General features: G+C 46.0%; 1 protein-coding gene across 1 annotated transcript; it reads left to right on the top strand.

Moving 5' to 3' along the window:
• Positions 1-531: 531 nt before the first annotated feature.
• MAPK13 (mitogen-activated protein kinase 13) lies at positions 532-11291 on the top strand. The gene is made up of 12 exons (XM_059867841.1): positions 532-886; positions 3854-3983; positions 4338-4396; positions 5461-5569; positions 6584-6613; positions 7045-7092; positions 8010-8124; positions 8483-8554; positions 9027-9106; positions 9540-9618; positions 10501-10677; positions 10982-11291. The coding sequence occupies exons 1-12, from the start codon at positions 768-770 to the stop codon at positions 11059-11061; spliced, it is 1098 nt and encodes a 365-aa protein (XP_059723824.1). The 5' UTR covers positions 532-767; the 3' UTR covers positions 11062-11291.
• The last annotated feature ends 5273 nt before the right edge of the window (positions 11292-16564 follow it).

Below are 16564 nucleotides of genomic sequence, written 5' to 3'. Positions count from 1 at the left end.
GGGCTGGTCGGTCACAGACACGGCGGTGAGCACGGGCCCGAGAAGAGCCAGGAAGGGCTGAGAGCTGCTGCAGGAGATGAAAGTGCGCCCAGCAAAGCCTGGGGCACAAACCGTTCTGGGGATGTTCCCATCCCACAGCCGCTCCTGGAACCCCTCGCAGCAGTCACTTGGAGAGCCTCAGCCCACTTTCAGCCCCTCCCCACGCTGCTGGGAGGCCGGGCTCGGGAGAAAATCGCCATCGATGTGACCCCGTGGTGTCCTTTGTCACGAGCTGTCCATCGGCTTCGAGAGGATGCCCCTGCGTGCCTGACGCGATGCTGTCTGTGGCTTGTCCCTCGGATTCCCCGGCTCGGCGAGTCCTTACTCATCCCCTTGTTTGGAGGAGGGATTTCATGAGCCCCTGTCCGAGCCCCGTGAGGATATTTCCGGACTGAGGGAGCAGCAGAGCGGGAGCTGTGGATGACAGGGGCTGCCAGAGGCGTGCCCGAGCGGGGCCGGCTGCTCCCCTCCTGCAGCAGAGCCCAGAGGCACCTGTACAACACCGAGGCGTGTCAGGAAACCTGATGCCTCACCTCTGCCAATGTGGAGGCGGAGGGAGGAGGGCCCAAAGACATGTCCCTTCACGTTCGCAACAGCTGAAAACAGAGAAGGAAACTCGCTAGAGCTTTTTTCACCAGCGCAGGAAGGCTCCCCGTCCCGCTCTCAGCCCAGAAGCCCTCCCGTACTCCACTACTCTGGGGGGGTGGCTGTCCCACACCCGTCGGGCGATGAACATCGCAAGGAGAAGAGGCTTTTACAGACAGGAGGTGAACAACACGCTCTGGGAGCTGCCCAGGAGATACACATCCCTCCACCCGCTGGGCTCCGGGGCCTACGGCTCCGTCTGGTGAGTGGGGTCCTGCTCGCACCGCCCCGGGGCTGGGGGCCTTGGGAGTTCCGTGCCGGGGGAAACGAGGAGGCGCTGGGCAGCACCCCTCCATTAAGGAAGGCCATTTGCATGTGTGATGGGGCAGGTTGTCTCCTGTCCGCCTGGACACTCGCTCGCCTGAAGAAAATGGTCAGCCTGGTGGGCACAGAGGGGACAGGGCAGCCGAGTGTGTCACCTCGGCACCGGGGTCAGGCAGATTTTGAGCTGCTTTGGACTCGAGCTTGCGTTGAGGTTCCTGTCTGGTAGCAGAGGCGGGGAGTACCTGGGTGTCTGGAAGAGATTTGTCGGTGATTACAGAGGTGGGAGCTGGAACAGGGCGTCCTTGCTGCTCGTCCCAGGCAGCTGAAGCAGCTGGACAATACAACACCCACCCTGATACAGTTTCCAATTTGAAATCATAAAGTGGATAGAAATTATTGCAAAGCAGGATCAGTAACAGACGGGACTTCCTTCATGGCTGATGATAAACCCCAGCTACAAGAGAGCAGCAGGAGCTGCTGGTAATTATTCAGCCAGGCAAAGGTGCCTGAAGCAAGAGCAAGCACAAGGCAGAAATTGCTGGGTTTGCACTGACAAACCAGAGATGGGCAGCCTTGAAAGGTTAAATATGAAACAGTCCATTGATAGTATCTGAACAGAGCCCTTATTTCATAACATGCTGAGCTAAAAATAAATGAAAAAAAAAAAAAAAAAAAAAAAGGTGTGTCTGTTTTCATAGGTGTTGGGCAAAGTCTGGCCTGCCACTGGCACTAATCCTGAAACCCTGGTGTGAAGGTTTTGTCCTTCTCCTCCAGCTTCCAATTTACAGTGGGGCACTCACTTGGCTGCCCAGTTGTGTTTATGCCTCTTAGATTCTTAAGTAAGTCCTGCAAAATCAGGCAGGATTAGACTTGACTTTTAATTTGTATTTGTACAGTGTTCCCTGATTTTTATCACAGAGAAAATCAGGAAGAAAAATAAAGACAGGACAAAAAAAAAAAAAAAAGAAGAAGAAGAAGAGAGAAATCCTTTCAAGTTTCCTTGCCCAGCCGAAAAAAACAATCATCAAAAGAAATCTTTACGGGTCCCTGTAAAACTCTCAGCTTCTCTGGAGCTCTCAAGAAGGGAGGCTGAAGCAGCCCGAGGGTTCGTGGTGGTTTTGAATGGACAGAGCTCAGCAGGGAGGGCTCGATGCTGATTGCTGTACAAAGCTGAGGCAGAAAATGTGGAGTTAGGATTTGCTGTCCTCTGCTGGGAATTGCTGGGAAAATTTCCTATTGCAGCGTTATGCAGCAGTGGCTTTTACACCTTCTTGAGCAGCTGAGAAAGTAACTCAGCAGAAACAGCAAAGGCTTGCTTCTGCCCTTTTCAATTTGCTAAAATCTGTAGGGATTTGGCTTCCAGCTGAGTGTGGGTGTGAAAGAAGAATCTTCTGACCCCTCCAAGGCTGGTCTTGCCAATCTCTGCCAGCCAAGGCAGGGACACAGCTCTGCCTGCCCGAGGTCAGCCCAGACTGCATCTGTTCACTAAATCTGTGCTGGGGAGAGCATCGGGGCTCTCCCAGCTGCATCGGCTCTGGGCTGGGACTGTGGCAAGGCTGTAACCAGCGCTGTCTGTGCTGTGCAGGCTGAAGCTCCACCTGCAGCTCTCCTGTGTTGGGTGCTGGGGTTAGATTCTCTGTAGGTCAGCAGCTGGGAGGACATCCTCAGATTGGGAAATCTGCCTTGGGTTCTGCAGTTTGACTCCCTGGTCTGAGTCCCTTCCTCTATTTTCCTGGCTCCTCCAAAAATTCTACATAGTGCTGTCCCCTCTGCTGACATCTGCTGCAGTCCTGAAACTGAGGCAAAACCTCACTGAGAGTCCTCCTAGGACACCCTACAGCATCTTCAGCACTTCAGCAGCCTTGTGTAGCTGTTCCTGCACTTCCTTTGCTTCCCCTGACTCAATATTTGTCAGTGCAAGGCTGGAGGGTGCAGCTGGAAGCCATGGGATTGAACATGATGATTTACAGTTCCTGTGGGAGATGGGATAGGGATTTCCGAAGCAGTGGGAACTGCTCTGGGAATCCACAGTGAGATTTAGCAGGAAAAACCTTTTTTTTTTTTTTTTTTCATCTGTTTGCCTCTCGGGAGGGGTCAAGGAGGGGCTGAGACACCCCTGGAAAACAGAACCAGGGGTGAGAACCCTGAATTCCAGCTGTCTGTCTGAGGACCTCCCTTCCCTCCTTGGCGATCTGAGCAAGGAGCCTCCAGAGGGAGAGGAGCAGTCACAGGATTGCCATGTCCAGCTGCAAACAGCCAATGTGACCAGCAGGAATAACACAGCATAACAATGCCTGCAGCAATGGCTGCTGTACCAGGTTTTCATCAGCTTCAGAGAAGAGTCTCATTTTCAGCCAGACCTGCTCTTACACAGAAGCAAATATGTAATCAAGGATTCTGAACACAGCAGGATTAATTGCAGCAGCATTTTCAACATGTGACATCCACAGTCTTTGCACCAGAATACAGTGAAGGCAGCTGGCCCTAAAATACAACAACCTCCAAGCAGATGGCAAAGCAGAAATTGCCATGTCTTTATTCCCTTATCTCCACGCATTAAGGAAGGAGAAGGCAGAATTAGAACTAATTCTGACCTTTAACCATCTGTGTTTCCCTTTTCTCTCAGCTCTGTTACCTCCAGCTCATTTCTGCAGGTTGAAGGGAATAAAGATGAGCCCTTTGTGCTTTTCTTGGTGTCCCACCTCATCCCCCAAAGAGCACAGGCTGCCCAAAGCCACACAGAGCTCTGTGTGCAGAGCTCCACTGAGCTCCTCTAAGGACCTTTCTCTGCTGTCCTTCTGCAAGCACAGGAACCAACTCTTCTCTAGGAGTTGACCTGTGGGGTTGCAGAATCTGTTCAAACATTCTACTGACATCAGAATGGTTTTTCCTTTGCCTGCTGCAGTTCAGCCATAGACAAGAAGACGGGGGAGAAAGTGGCCATCAAGAAGCTGTGCCGCCCGTTCCAGTCAGAGATCTTTGCCAAGAGAGCCTACAGAGAGCTGATGCTGCTGAAGCACATGCAGCATGAGAATGTGAGTGCTCATTTCTCCTCTTCCTGCTGACACAAGAGGTGTTTCCGTGCCACCTGGGAGCAAGTCCTTTTGGTGGCATCACCTGTGTTTTAATTGACATTTGGTATGTGCAGGCTGTCTCAGGGTTTACCTGTGACCTGTTTGCTGTGCCCAGGATGGAGCAGGTGTGTAATGGGTGAGCCCAGGTATTAGTAAGAGGGAAAACATTTCTGCAGCATCAGTGAGGAGTCCCTGGGTTCCTCAGATGGAATTTTCTGTGTTCATCCACGTGCATTTGCCAGTGGAGAGCTGATGAGTGCTATGTGCTCAGCAAATGCTTTCCAGATTTAAATGTGGGCTTCTCTCCTTCCTCAGGTCATTGGGCTGCTTGATGTCTTCACCTCCACGGCCTCCTACCAGGGGTTCCAGGATTTGTAAGTCTGGAGTTGTTTGCTCTGTGTAGACTTAATTATTTTCCAAGACAGCTGTGTCTTAGCAGCAGCATAACAGAGAGGGCTGAGGTGCAAAGGGACCAGACTAGAACCCAGGCATTCCCAAATAACACAGAGAACCAAGAGCACACCTCAGCTCCCGTGGCTGACACACCCAGAACACGTAAACAGATCCCACCCCTGCTCCCAGCTGGGCCACCACAGCAGCACAGACCAAGCTGTGCAATGAGGATGTGTTACATTCCATGGTGCATCACAGAGAGGGTGATCCATGTCACTGTGTGACTGCTGAGCTAAGGGGCTGCACTCAGAATGGGACAAGTATTGTTCATCAGGCCTCAGAGCAATTAAACTTAGAATTTGAAATATCTGTTCTTCTTTTCCTCTTGATTCTGGCTCTTCTCAATTAATTTTTTTGGCATTTTCCCTCCGTGTTCATGGTCATGTTGGACAAGTCCTTTTTCCTTCCCCGTCACTGCAGATGAGCAGTGTGTGCCTGGCTTTGGGGTTTGGCTGATGGCTGAGTGTTAGCAGCCTGCAGGAAGAGCACGTGAGGGTTCTCAGAGCAGTTCCTGCAGGAAGACCATCAATTAATTAGCAGCCTCAGCAGGCAGATACTGAAGGAAGCTGGATGTTGTCTTCTGAGGCAGGGCTGGAGAACACTACAATGACAATTTTGGGAGCCAATGCAGCTGCTTTGCTGTTTGAGATGTTTCAGCTCCTGGGTGGTGAAAGGTTGTCCAAAATTGAACTTCACTTGAGGTCTAAACTAATTCAGGATCCTGAAAATCCTTATTCTTACTTGACATCAGATATCTGATTTCAGAGGACGAGAAAGAGCAATTTTCAGAACAGGTTGAAATTCCAACTCCTCTGCAGGATGTGCTAGTTAGCCAGGAACAGTCACAACAACTCATCTTTCTTACACAGCCAGAAAAACCAAACCAAGTGAGACAGCCAGAAAAACCAAACCAAGTGAGAACAAGGCTAGCCTGGTCCCCTGCATTTTTCTTCCAGACTCAGGGCCTTGTCTTACTGCCTTTTAGCTACCTGGTGATGCCATACATGCGGACAGATTTACAAAAGATCATGGGACATGAATTCAGTGATGAAAAGATCCAGTACCTGGTCTACCAAATGCTGAAAGGGCTGAAGGTAGGTGGGTCTGGAGGAGTTTAGTGACTCCCTGTGTCTCCTCTGTGTGTCACCTCTGGGTTGACCCTAACTAAACTCCCCTCCAATACTGTACAGGAGGATGTGGGGAGTTTATAGCATCCCCTCAGAACAGGTATTGGCTGTTGAACCATTTCTGGTCCAGCACACATCAATAAAATGAGTGTTTGCTTACATCAGTCAGTATCAAAGTAATCAGCAGCCACAGGCCTTGGGATGGTTTTTCCATGGCAGCACTTGCTTCTGTCTTTGCCTTGCCCAAACCCTCAGCAAAACTCTGCTCAGAGAGGGAGAGACTGGCAGTAGCAGGAGTGCCTCTGAACCTGTCACAGAGGCTCTCAGGGGAGAGGACAGAGGGAATGATTTTCTATTCAGGAGCATAAGGAAGGAATACGTTTCTGTAACTGGCTTTGAGGGAGCTGAAAGGAATCCCTGCAAACTCTGGAAGGTAAAGACAGAGCTGTCCTCTCACATCCTTCACCTGGAGTCACAGCAGTGGCTTACAGGCATCAATGGGATCACCTCAATCACACCTCTCCCCAGGTCACTGCTGCCTTCAGTTTAAATAAAGGGGGGAAGAACACACAGAAGGTTTGACTGGTATGCTAAAAACCCTGAAGTCAGCTTTGCAATTTTATGTTTTTGGGCTGAGATTACTTTTTTGAACACCCAAAATAACCATGTTCTCATGTCATCTGCTGTAACCTTGATGACTTTGGTAGTTTGAAGCTGTTGTACTTGCTCTGAAGAGCAATTGCTTCATCCCTCCTCTTCTGCTCTATGCATCTTCTTTAGACTGGCAATAGCACTGTAACTACTGTCAGTAATTTGGGGGAGAAATTTCTTTTCAAACTGCTGCCCTAGGGACCAGGGACCTGTAGAAAGCTGCAGAGGTTTGTTCTCAGCAAGTTCTTGTTTGTAGCTCTCGTTTCTCTACTGGAGAACAGAAAATTTTGTCTGCTGGTGATCACATTGTGGCTCCTCTTTTTATTGCAGTATATTCATTCAGCTGGCATTGTCCACAGGGTAAGTTCACGTGTGCTCTTATTCTGATTTTTGTCTGAGAAACACAGCATAGTCATAAAGTTAATAAATTCCTAACCACCATTTCACTAATAGCATTGTCTGCTCTAATTTCCATCCTGTCTGCTCTCTTTTCCATCCTGCACCCCATATATGTTTGGATTTACTAATTCCTGCAGCATTTTGAGAAATTACTGTATTTTCTGATGAGCTGAGAAGCATTTTATGATGCTTTTTGAATTAAAACTGTTTCAGAAAAGAATAAAATAGTAATGTAATGCTGTACAGTATAGCAGGCATGGTGTTTATTCAGTCATTTGCTGAATTGATACTGGACCTGGGGTGTTATGGGACCCCAACAAGAGGTTCACCTGAGAGTTGTGTTGATGTATTGCAGCTTGAAACATCAATTTTTCTGCTCCTGTCTGTTGTAGGACCTGAAGCCAAGTAACCTGGCTGTGAATGAAGACTGCCAGCTGAAGGTAGGTGGCAAAGCAGCACTTTGCAGCACATCAGCTCATGGAGGAACTGCTCTGCCAGCAGGAAATTGGCACTGTCATGTTTCCTCTTTCCTCCCGAGCCTCCATTCCTGGCGTTGTGTTCCTTGGTGGCTGCAGCAGTGGGAAATACTCCCCTGCTGATGTCACTTGCTGAATCAGGACACAGGACCTCAAATGAGCCTTCTGTCACTGTAATCCTCGTGGATGGCAGTGTGTAATGACTCCCTAGAGAAATTCAGCACTGCTGAGCAATACTTGCAGCAGGTGAATGATCCCTGAAGGGTAACTGCATTCAGCTGCAGTTGCCCTTTGGTTCTCATGGACATTGTGGTTGTGATTCCAGACAGTCATTTTCAGGGTTGCTCTGAAGGGTTTGCTTGCTGCTGGCTGGAGTGGTGCTCTAGCATGCATTTTCTGTAATGTATATTTCAGGGAGTGGCTCTGCTGCCCATAAAGGTTGGGTCAAGCTTGTTCATCTTCAGCATTGAGGGAGAGGCCATGCTGTGTCACCTGCAAGGTGTTCTTATAGGAAAGGGTGAGTTGTGGTGACCTGGGAACACGCCTTCACCACCAGGTCACAGACCAACTCCAGTAAAGCACATTGACTCAAAACTTAAGCTTCAAGAAAGGCAGTGACCTTCCAGGGAGCACAAAGTACTGATCCTTTCAGCAGGATCTTCTCATGACAACAGCATTTGCAGCTGGCTTGCAATTTACAGTGGAATTAAGCCATATTAATTCTTTGAACCATCCTATGGGTGTCTGTGGTGCAGTTGGAGCTTTGTTATATCTGATTGAAGCTACTCCATTTTCTCTTAGAAGTAGAGTCTCACTTGCCCATAGGATTTCTCTTTTCTCTCCTTCCCTCCCTTCTCCTTATTCTTCCTTTGGCACTGCAGATCTTGGATTTTGGCTTGGCCAGACAGGCTGATGCTGAGATGACTGGCTACGTGGTCACACGGTGGTACAGAGCCCCAGAGGTCATCCTGAACTGGATGCATTACAACCAGACAGGTGAGCAGCCCTGCCCCAGCATGTGACTCCCTGGTGATGAGCTGGGGGATTCTGCTGGCTCAAATCTCACTGAATTGTCCAGCTGTTTTTCCTCCTTTTCATCAATGCTCCCTGGAGCAGAGCAGGTCCCAGAGGTATTGCACAACTCCCAGAGCTGCTGCTTGCAGGAAATTATGAAAGCTGAGATTTTAGCAGCATAGAAAGAACATAGGAGGGTGGGAGTGAAATTTAAATCAGTGTTTGCTGCAAGCAACAGCAAAAGTGGCAGCCCCGGCAACCACTGCTGCCTATTTTTTTTTTTTTTTTAATTTTCTTTTCTTTCTTTTTCCCCCCCTCCCTCCTTTTTCTCTCTGAACAGTGGATATCTGGTCTATTGGCTGTATCATGGCAGAAATGCTGACTGGGAAAACACTCTTTAAAGGAAAAGACTGTATCCTTTCAAGCTAAACCTTTTGCCTCAGCAGAGTAATAATTCTTTGTGTGGAAGGATTTTTATGAATGAGGCTACTGAGAAAAACAGGTGTCAGACTGGTTTTTCAGGAGGTAATCACAAGGACCAGTCTTTTTGGGGAGAAAACAGAAGGGGACCTCAGAAATGCACCTCTGTGGTGGTGTGGTTCCTCATCAGCTGTTTAACCTTGTGTGGCCATAGCTCCATTCCCAAAGCTTTGCACATCCTTCCAAGCCCATGGATGTGTGTCCTGGCATAGTTGTGCCAGAAAAATGATCTGTTGATGGAAATGCCATTCCAGGAAGAAAGGCTTGGAGCTCTTTTCGCCAGGCTAATGAATCTCTACTTGTGTGACTGTGGTGGGTTTGTATCATGAGCTCATTGTACCCTCACAGGCTGAGCTGGGGTGGGGTATGCTCCTCAGAGGGTGATCTTTAACACAGCTTGCCAGACCTGGATCAACTCACCCAGATCCTGAAAGTAACAGGGCATCCAGGAGAGGACTTCTTGGAGAAGCTGGAGGACAAAGCGGTAAGGAAGCTCCTGTGGATTTGGGTCCTGCTGGCAGAGGCATCAGGGGAAGAGGTTGTCTTGTGTTTGGCATGGGAGAGCTGCTGCCTCTACAGCAGCAGGGAAATGCCCTTTTCCCATGGCAAGGAAGGCATTTCTCTGTGCTGGTGGCACATCTGATGGACCTGGTGCTGCATTGGGAATGGCTGTGTTTGGCAGGGACTCCCACGTGAGGTGCCTGATGCCCCAGCAAACCACCAATCTTCTCTGTTCTCCTGCCTGGCTCTTAAAACAGAAGTACTTCTCTGTTTTGACCAATAAAAATAGTTCCTTGTAAACTGTTTGCTGAAATGGGACATCTGGGATGCTTTGCTCTTCTCTTCATTTGCTGAGACTGAGAGCTGTATTTCACACCTGTCCACGGGCAGTAACTGTGCTTTCCTTGCTCCTTCAGGCAAAGAGTTATATCAAGTCCCTTCCTAAAATCCCCAAGAAGGATTTGTCCGTGCTTTTCCCTAAAGCCAATCCTCAGGGTAAGTAATCTCCAGCATTTCTCATGAGTTTTCACAGCTGGAAATGAGGCAAGCTGACTGCCACAGTCCCAACTTCATTTCTATTCCTCATAATTTCTTGCTACTTTTCTCCCTTGGAGTTTGTGCCCTTCCTCAGGGAAAATATGCATCAGTTAAAGCAGAATTTTCTTTTATTGGCATTACAATGATGATGTTCTGCTGTTCTTGGCCATTTACTACTTTTTTAAAAAATTATTATTTTTAAATACAGTGTAGAACCTGGATCTAGCAATATTTAATAGAAAGCTGATGTGAAATTTTCAGGGTAAAAATTAATCTCTTAGAAAAAGCTCTCTTCCCAGGCAGGTTAGAGGTGAGAGCAAGCAAAACTCTTCTAGAAACTGAATGGAAGAAAGTCTTAAATTAATAAAACCAAGTGGGAATGGGGCTGACAGACTAGTCAGCATCTGAGTTTCCTGCCCTCCTCTTAAGCAGGGATGTATAGGTTTCTGTACAGATTACTCATGTTAAGACTCCTTCAGAGCAGGGCTCTGAATGAAAGCAAATTATTAAAACTAAAAAATATCTTGAGGTTACTGGCTTACTCCTCATGTTTCTGCAGCCCAATCTGTGCAGCAAGACTTATTCAGGTCTAATTTGTTATTTCTGCACAATTTAACTTCTGTTAGTAAGAGCTCCCTGAGGCTGTTGTTGGGCAGACTTTGCATTTCCACTGATGGGATCCCCTTGCTGCCTTGGCTGGGTTGAGGATTCTCTTCGTTGTTCAGGTCTGGAGATGAAACAGGTCTGGAGATGAAACAGCTGTGCCACACTTGCAGGGTTCATGCACAGGGTGCCTGTGCTCCCCTGCACCTTGCCTAGCCCTGTTCCCTTCCTCTACAGCTGTGGACCTGCTGGACAAGATGTTGCAGCTGGATGTGGAAAAGCGCCTTACAGCAACAGAGGCCTTGGCTCACCCCTACTTCGACCAGTTCCGAGATATCGAGGAGGAGACAGAGGCACAGCACTCCTATGATGATTCTCTGGAACATGAAAAGCTTTCCATAGAGGAGTGGAAAAGTAAGAAACTGATTTTCTTTGAGGTGCCTGTGTAGCATGGGACTCTCCTACCCCTCTTTCTTTCCTGTACAGATGCTGAGTAACGCTGTGATTGCCTGCTGATGCCTCAATGGTAGGGCACAGATCTCTTGCTTTTATCCATTCAGCAAAGATCCCTCCAGCTCTTCAGGCAGACTTTTTTTGTCTCTCTCCTTTGTCTCTTTCAGCTGCCACTGAATGCCTTTTTCTGCACATCCAACACTCCAACTGTTATTTGTGTCCTCTAAAATCACACATTAATGGTTACTTTGTTCTGCTTTTCAAGAGCACATTTACAAGGAGATCTTGACCTTCAGTCCCATTGCACGGAAGGATTCAAAGAAGAGAAGTGGGATGTCATTATAGCGACGGGTGCAGCTGTGGCTGGGACTCAGTTCTCCCTGATGACATCACATCCATTCCACACTGCGCTGCTGGTGGCCAACTTTTGGCCTGTGGGACCTCTCTCTATGTGCCAGCCCAAGGATGACACCATGCTGTGGGCATTGGACTTTGTTCTTCTACAGGGGAAGCACCCCAGACTGTTTTTGACATAAAAGACAAATATATTCTTGCTGAAACTTTAAGTGAGAGAATTTGACCTGTTGTTTCCTTTTTTCCCCCCCTGTATTTGTCCACTTGAGAGAGGAGGGGTTTCATTCTTTCTCATTAGTCTTTTCAAGCACAGAGTTTATGAATGTACATCAATTATGGATGAGGTAAAGAAAAAGGTAAAATTGACTAGGAAGTGAGTCCTAAGCAAAAGGGTCAGAAATACTGAATTGCAGCATAACAAGACCTTAACCAATCTCACTGTGGCTGCGTCCTGCTTCCCTGAGCAGTCACAGAGCACTCAGCAGAGCAAGGCTGCTGGGACAGTGTCAGCTCCAGGGCATCAAGGGATCAGCATGTGTTCAGAGCAGCTACAAACTCATCCTCTCATCCTATACACACAATTCTGCTCAGCTGCTTCCCCTCCAAAGAGCCACTGCCTCCTTTTTTCATTTATTTTTCCCCTGCTTATTTAATTCCCTGGGATTTGATTGGTGCTGTCTCCTCCTCACTGCAGGCAGCAAACACAGCCTGGGAATTCGAGGCCACTTCCCACAGTGACAGACTGGGAGTGGCAAGCAGCTGCACAAGTGACTTTGAATATGGATCTGCAGGACATTTTCCAGCCTGTGCTGAAACTGGAGTATCTGCAGATCCACAGCTTATCAATACAGTCACTTGATAGTGCAGGCACAGCTGCTCGTTGTGATAACACCTTTGGACTGCAACACCTTCTTCCCTAGGGTGATCAGGCAAGCTCAGCCAATCATTCCAAAGTCCATCCCAAGGGATATGTGCCAAGAGCCAAGTGCCTTCTCTGTATCAGAGCTGAGAGTCCCCAGGACTAGAGAAAAGTATTTGACCTCAGTAATACATACAGTAATTCCCAACTCCCCCCCTCTTCTATAGCTGCTGACTTATTTTGGTTTGGTTTGGCCAGGTTGTTTTCAGTACCCTCTAATTTTCTTCTTAAGTAATGTTCAGTTTTGCTGTACAGACCACAAGTAAGGAAAAACTGCAACATTTCCAGAATTTTCTGATCTCTCTTCTCCACTGGGAGCTGGACAGTGATGTCATGTTGCTTGGCTGCCTCCCTGCTGCAGCTCATGGCATGCAGCACTGGGGATAACCCTGCAGTGACTGCAGCTTTTTGATAGGATGGTGTTGATGTTTGCCTGCTGTAGCTGCACACATGGTCCATGATGATAAGATGAGGTTTCTCTTGGCTCCTATCTGTCTGGGTCATGTACAAAGCCTTTGCTGCATTCCTCTCTTAGGTAGGGACAGCGAGCACAGAACTGTTGTGATGTGTCCTCGATTCCCTGGAAATTCAATGTTTTCTTGTGCAGAAAGTAATCTCTAAAGTCAAAGTCATCTGTTAAGGCCAGATTCAGCCAGAACTCATGAACCACTAAATGGGAATGCAGGGTATTTCTTCATCACCTTGCCCTCCTTCAAAAGGGGATAGGTAGACCTGAAGAGTCCTCTGTCTCAGTAATGATGGCTGAGGGAGAAAACACCTTCACGATAAAGGAATGTACTGAGCAGTCTGCTGGTAGTTGAAAAGGGACTTGGATAGTTGTAAAGAGTAATTTAAAATGTCCTTTGGGAATTGTCTGTCTGAGCAGAGGACAAGCATGAAGAGGCACTGGGGACATGTGATACAAATAGGTGTGAGAAGAATTCTGCAAACATCAGCCTCACTTGTTTTAGGGATGGCACATAAAGGCTCTTCAGCATCACTCTTTCTGCTGAGTATACACCCAGTTTCAGGGACTGGGTTTCTTGGTAGGTTTACACTTACCCTGAATGCTCTGAAATTGCAAGAGCAATCCCAACAGCTGCTGTGTGGGCTCCATGCTCTGGTTTCATTCATTCACCCACCAACCCCATTCAGTGACAGAACACTGTGCAAAAGGATTACCCAATACCCCAGCAAATGGGGGGAGCAGGTGCTCTGTAAGCCCAGGAACCCTGGAGGTGTATGTATATTTGGTTTTTTGTGGTATGTATCATCCAAGAACTCAAAATAGACAGTAGAAAATGTAGCAGGTTGGTAGTGGAAAGAGTATCTGTACAGACCAACCATCCCAGTGCTGCTGTGGCATCTGAGGACGTGTTTCAATGAACAGCAAGGAGCCAGGAGAAGGGAGAGGTGGGGGGAAATCCTATTGACATTTCCTGAAAGGAGTTTGAAAACCACCTGCTTGACAGAGCCAGTGACTCAGGCCAAGGCTGGGATCCTTCAAAATCAGCACCAGAACCGAGAGGGAGTGTGTGACCCTGACAGACACTGTGAGTCAAAGCAGAAATTACCTCATGCAGAGGTGCAGGCAGTGCCTGGTTGATGACTCACACTGACACATAATTCATGGACATTCCTTTCATTACAAGTATAGTTTACATACTTAAAAACACAAAACCAAGAGATAAAAATCCCTCAGCCATTAAGTGGTCCAAAATTCCATAAATCAGGCCAACCAAAAATATGTTTGCTGTTTGTATTAAGTTTCTATGATATAAATTTACACAGATATATGGATGGAATTTTTGTGCCTGTCTACGATAACTTACAGATGTTTAACTTGGAATACTATTTACTTGCTATTCTTACATTCATTTATGACTTCCAAGCACCTTTTTTTTAGTTTGGAAGATAAAGCCTTCAGAAAAAAATCTTTCTATGTAAGGTTATTTTGACAGCTAATTAGGTCTGTGAAGTTGCAACTTTATGGGGCCTATTTGTTAGGTATTTGCACATGTCAGTGGCAAAGAAAACACAGATGAAGGAATATTATTTTATTTTCTTAAGAGATACCACAAAATTAGAGGATTTTTTAAAGAGAGATAATAGCTGTGTTTTGGATACCACCTAGAAACCTTTCAGTGCACAATTTTGAAAATTTCCACAGCCTTTTAGAAAACTACTTATTTTATCCTGTAGGAAAAAGACAGATTATCTGTTTTTATATTTAGCATTTTCACACTCTAGGTAGCAGACTAAACAAATAATGTTCATGTTTTAAGTATGTGACAATGGGAAAGAAGAAAAACATGGAAAATTATAAACATGTCGGAGAACTCCAGTGAGATTCTGTACAAAGGATGGTAGTACCTTTTCATATTCCCATGTCTTGCTGTTGCCTGAGCAACCAGGGAAAGCGTTCCTAATCCTCTGCATTTTTCCTGTATCGTGGGTCAGCAGAGTGTTGGCTGGAAACGTGATTATGGCTGTTTTTCTTTTCACAGCTGAGAGAAACAAGACATGAAAGATTGAATGAAGACCAGAATAGCCACCACTAATTTGCTTTCCCCCCAAAAGGATGGACACTCGCTGCACTAACTGTTCTTATCATGGAATCATTCAGGTTGGAAAAGGTCATTAAGATCATCGAGTCTAAATCTACACTGAAAATGTCACAGTTTCCAGGTGAATGTGGTTTAGGGGATGTTTTGCCTGATTTCTGTCTACAAGGCCATTTTCTGAGCACATGAGCTTACACAGCTTTTAATGTGATGTTCAGCTGGTGCTGGCTCACAGCTGATTCAGTCAGCTCTCCTTTTTTGTTGGAATGCACTCCATTAAATAATACTGAAGGGTTAGTATATTTGCAACCCTCATTGATTTGCTGTTACATGAGAGTGAGTTAACTTCTTTTAGCCAGGTTTGGCTGGAAAAATAAAAATTCTCCTGCCATAAACCATAATTTCAGATCTGTCTTCAGGATACTTCAACCAAAAAAAAATGTTTTAAAATTAGAGGACACTGAGATTAAAAAAATAAGGGCCACTGAGGAGGTAGTGCTGGGTACTTGTGTAACCTCTCTGATGTTAGTGAGGCTGGAGAGGGTTATAAATATGTATATAAAATTCCACTGAAAATACATGGCAACTGAGGCTTATCACTTTTGAGATATCAGGTTTTAACCTTTAATGCACAAGGGACCTGTTTAGCAATTGCTCTGATTTCGACAATTCTGAAGAAAATAGCAGCAGAACAAACAGCCAAAGAGAGATACAAACATAAGTCAGTTTTGAGGCTTAATAAATCAACAAAGAAAAAGGTCAGCTCTCAATTCCAAATGGTATTTCTCTTCCCTTTTTAAGTATGTCTTATATGATTGAATAAACATGGAGAAAATTGTAATATGAATGAAGGTGCCCAACTCTGTTTGAGGTGTCTTGGCTGCTGCCTTCATTTGGAGCAAATAATTTTGCACTTGCACCCTTTAAAAACTGGGACAGCAAAGAAATTGAATTAAGCTGTGCCTCTGGGATTTGAGAGTTCAGAACGTTTTCTCAAATAACACGTTAGTTCCACAGCTTTGATATAAAACAAAATGATGAATAACTTGTTTTGATGTTGTAACACACGGCCCTCAGTCATCAGAGATGTCTGGACATCTCTGTGCACAAATCATCCCACTGTTCTTAATAGGAAACCTAATATGATTATAATAAGCTAATTCCAGTGCAAAATTGAGTGTAAAGTTTCAAAACTGAGGTCAAAAATTAAAGTTTGCAGAAGTTGGTCATATTAAAAAAAAAATCAAGTAAAACCCAGCTAAAATTCCCTCATAAAGAAGGAAAATCACAGAATGGTCTGGGCTAGAAGGGACTTAACATCTCTTTGCAGTCCCCTGCTGTGGGACACCTTTCACTAGAGCAGGTTCTCAGAGCTCCATCCAACCTATCCTTGAACAATTCCAGGAATGTGGCAACCACAGCTTCCCTGGACAACCTGTTCCAGTGCCTCACCAGCATCACAGAGGATTTTTTTCCTATTACTTCTCTCTTTTAGTTTGAAACCATTCCCCCTTGCCCCGTCCCTCCATGCTCTTGTAAAAGTCTCTCCTCATCCTTACTGTAGGCTCCTTTCAGGTACTGAAGGGCTGCAATTTGGTCACCCCAAAGCTTCTCTTTGCCAGGCTGAAAAAACCCAGTTCTCTCAGCCTTTGAAGTCGCCCATCAATTATTGAAATTATTTTATTTACTGTTTAACCAGGAAGCAAATGCAGCTATAGGTTGTTTTAGGGTTTGTTTTATCCTTCATGCTTAGGACCATACTGTTACATAGCTGCTCTTTTGAGGGTGAGATCCTTTGTAAATCAGTGAGAGTATTGGGACTTTATTTCTAAATCCTTGATATGTTATTTTTCATGCAAGACAAGAATAGTTTATTATTTATTTTCAAGTTTTGATATGTAAATAGCAGACCTGTAAAAAAGTATACACCATAAATACACAGTATATACTTCAAAGGTGGTATGTAAAGACTGTTCAGCAGTAAGTAACATCTTTCTCTTTGCTTTTAAAG

The sequence above is a fragment of the Haemorhous mexicanus genome, chromosome 25 (genome assembly GCF_027477595.1).
Source record: "Haemorhous mexicanus isolate bHaeMex1 chromosome 25, bHaeMex1.pri, whole genome shotgun sequence".
Lineage (NCBI taxonomy): Eukaryota > Metazoa > Chordata > Aves > Passeriformes > Fringillidae > Haemorhous > Haemorhous mexicanus.
This window is presented reverse-complemented; position numbering and strand designations above follow the sequence as displayed.

Coding starts and splice junctions, on each gene's coding strand:
- MAPK13 (XM_059867841.1), top strand. CDS start 768: ATGAACATCGCAAGGAGAAGAGGCTTTTACAGACAGGAGGTGAACAAC. Junction 6,614..7,044: donor CAGCTGGCATTGTCCACAGG/GTAAGTTCACGT, acceptor TGTCTGTTGTAG/GACCTGAAGCCAAGTAACCT. Junction 9,107..9,539: donor AGAAGCTGGAGGACAAAGCG/GTAAGGAAGCTC, acceptor TTGCTCCTTCAG/GCAAAGAGTTATATCAAGTC.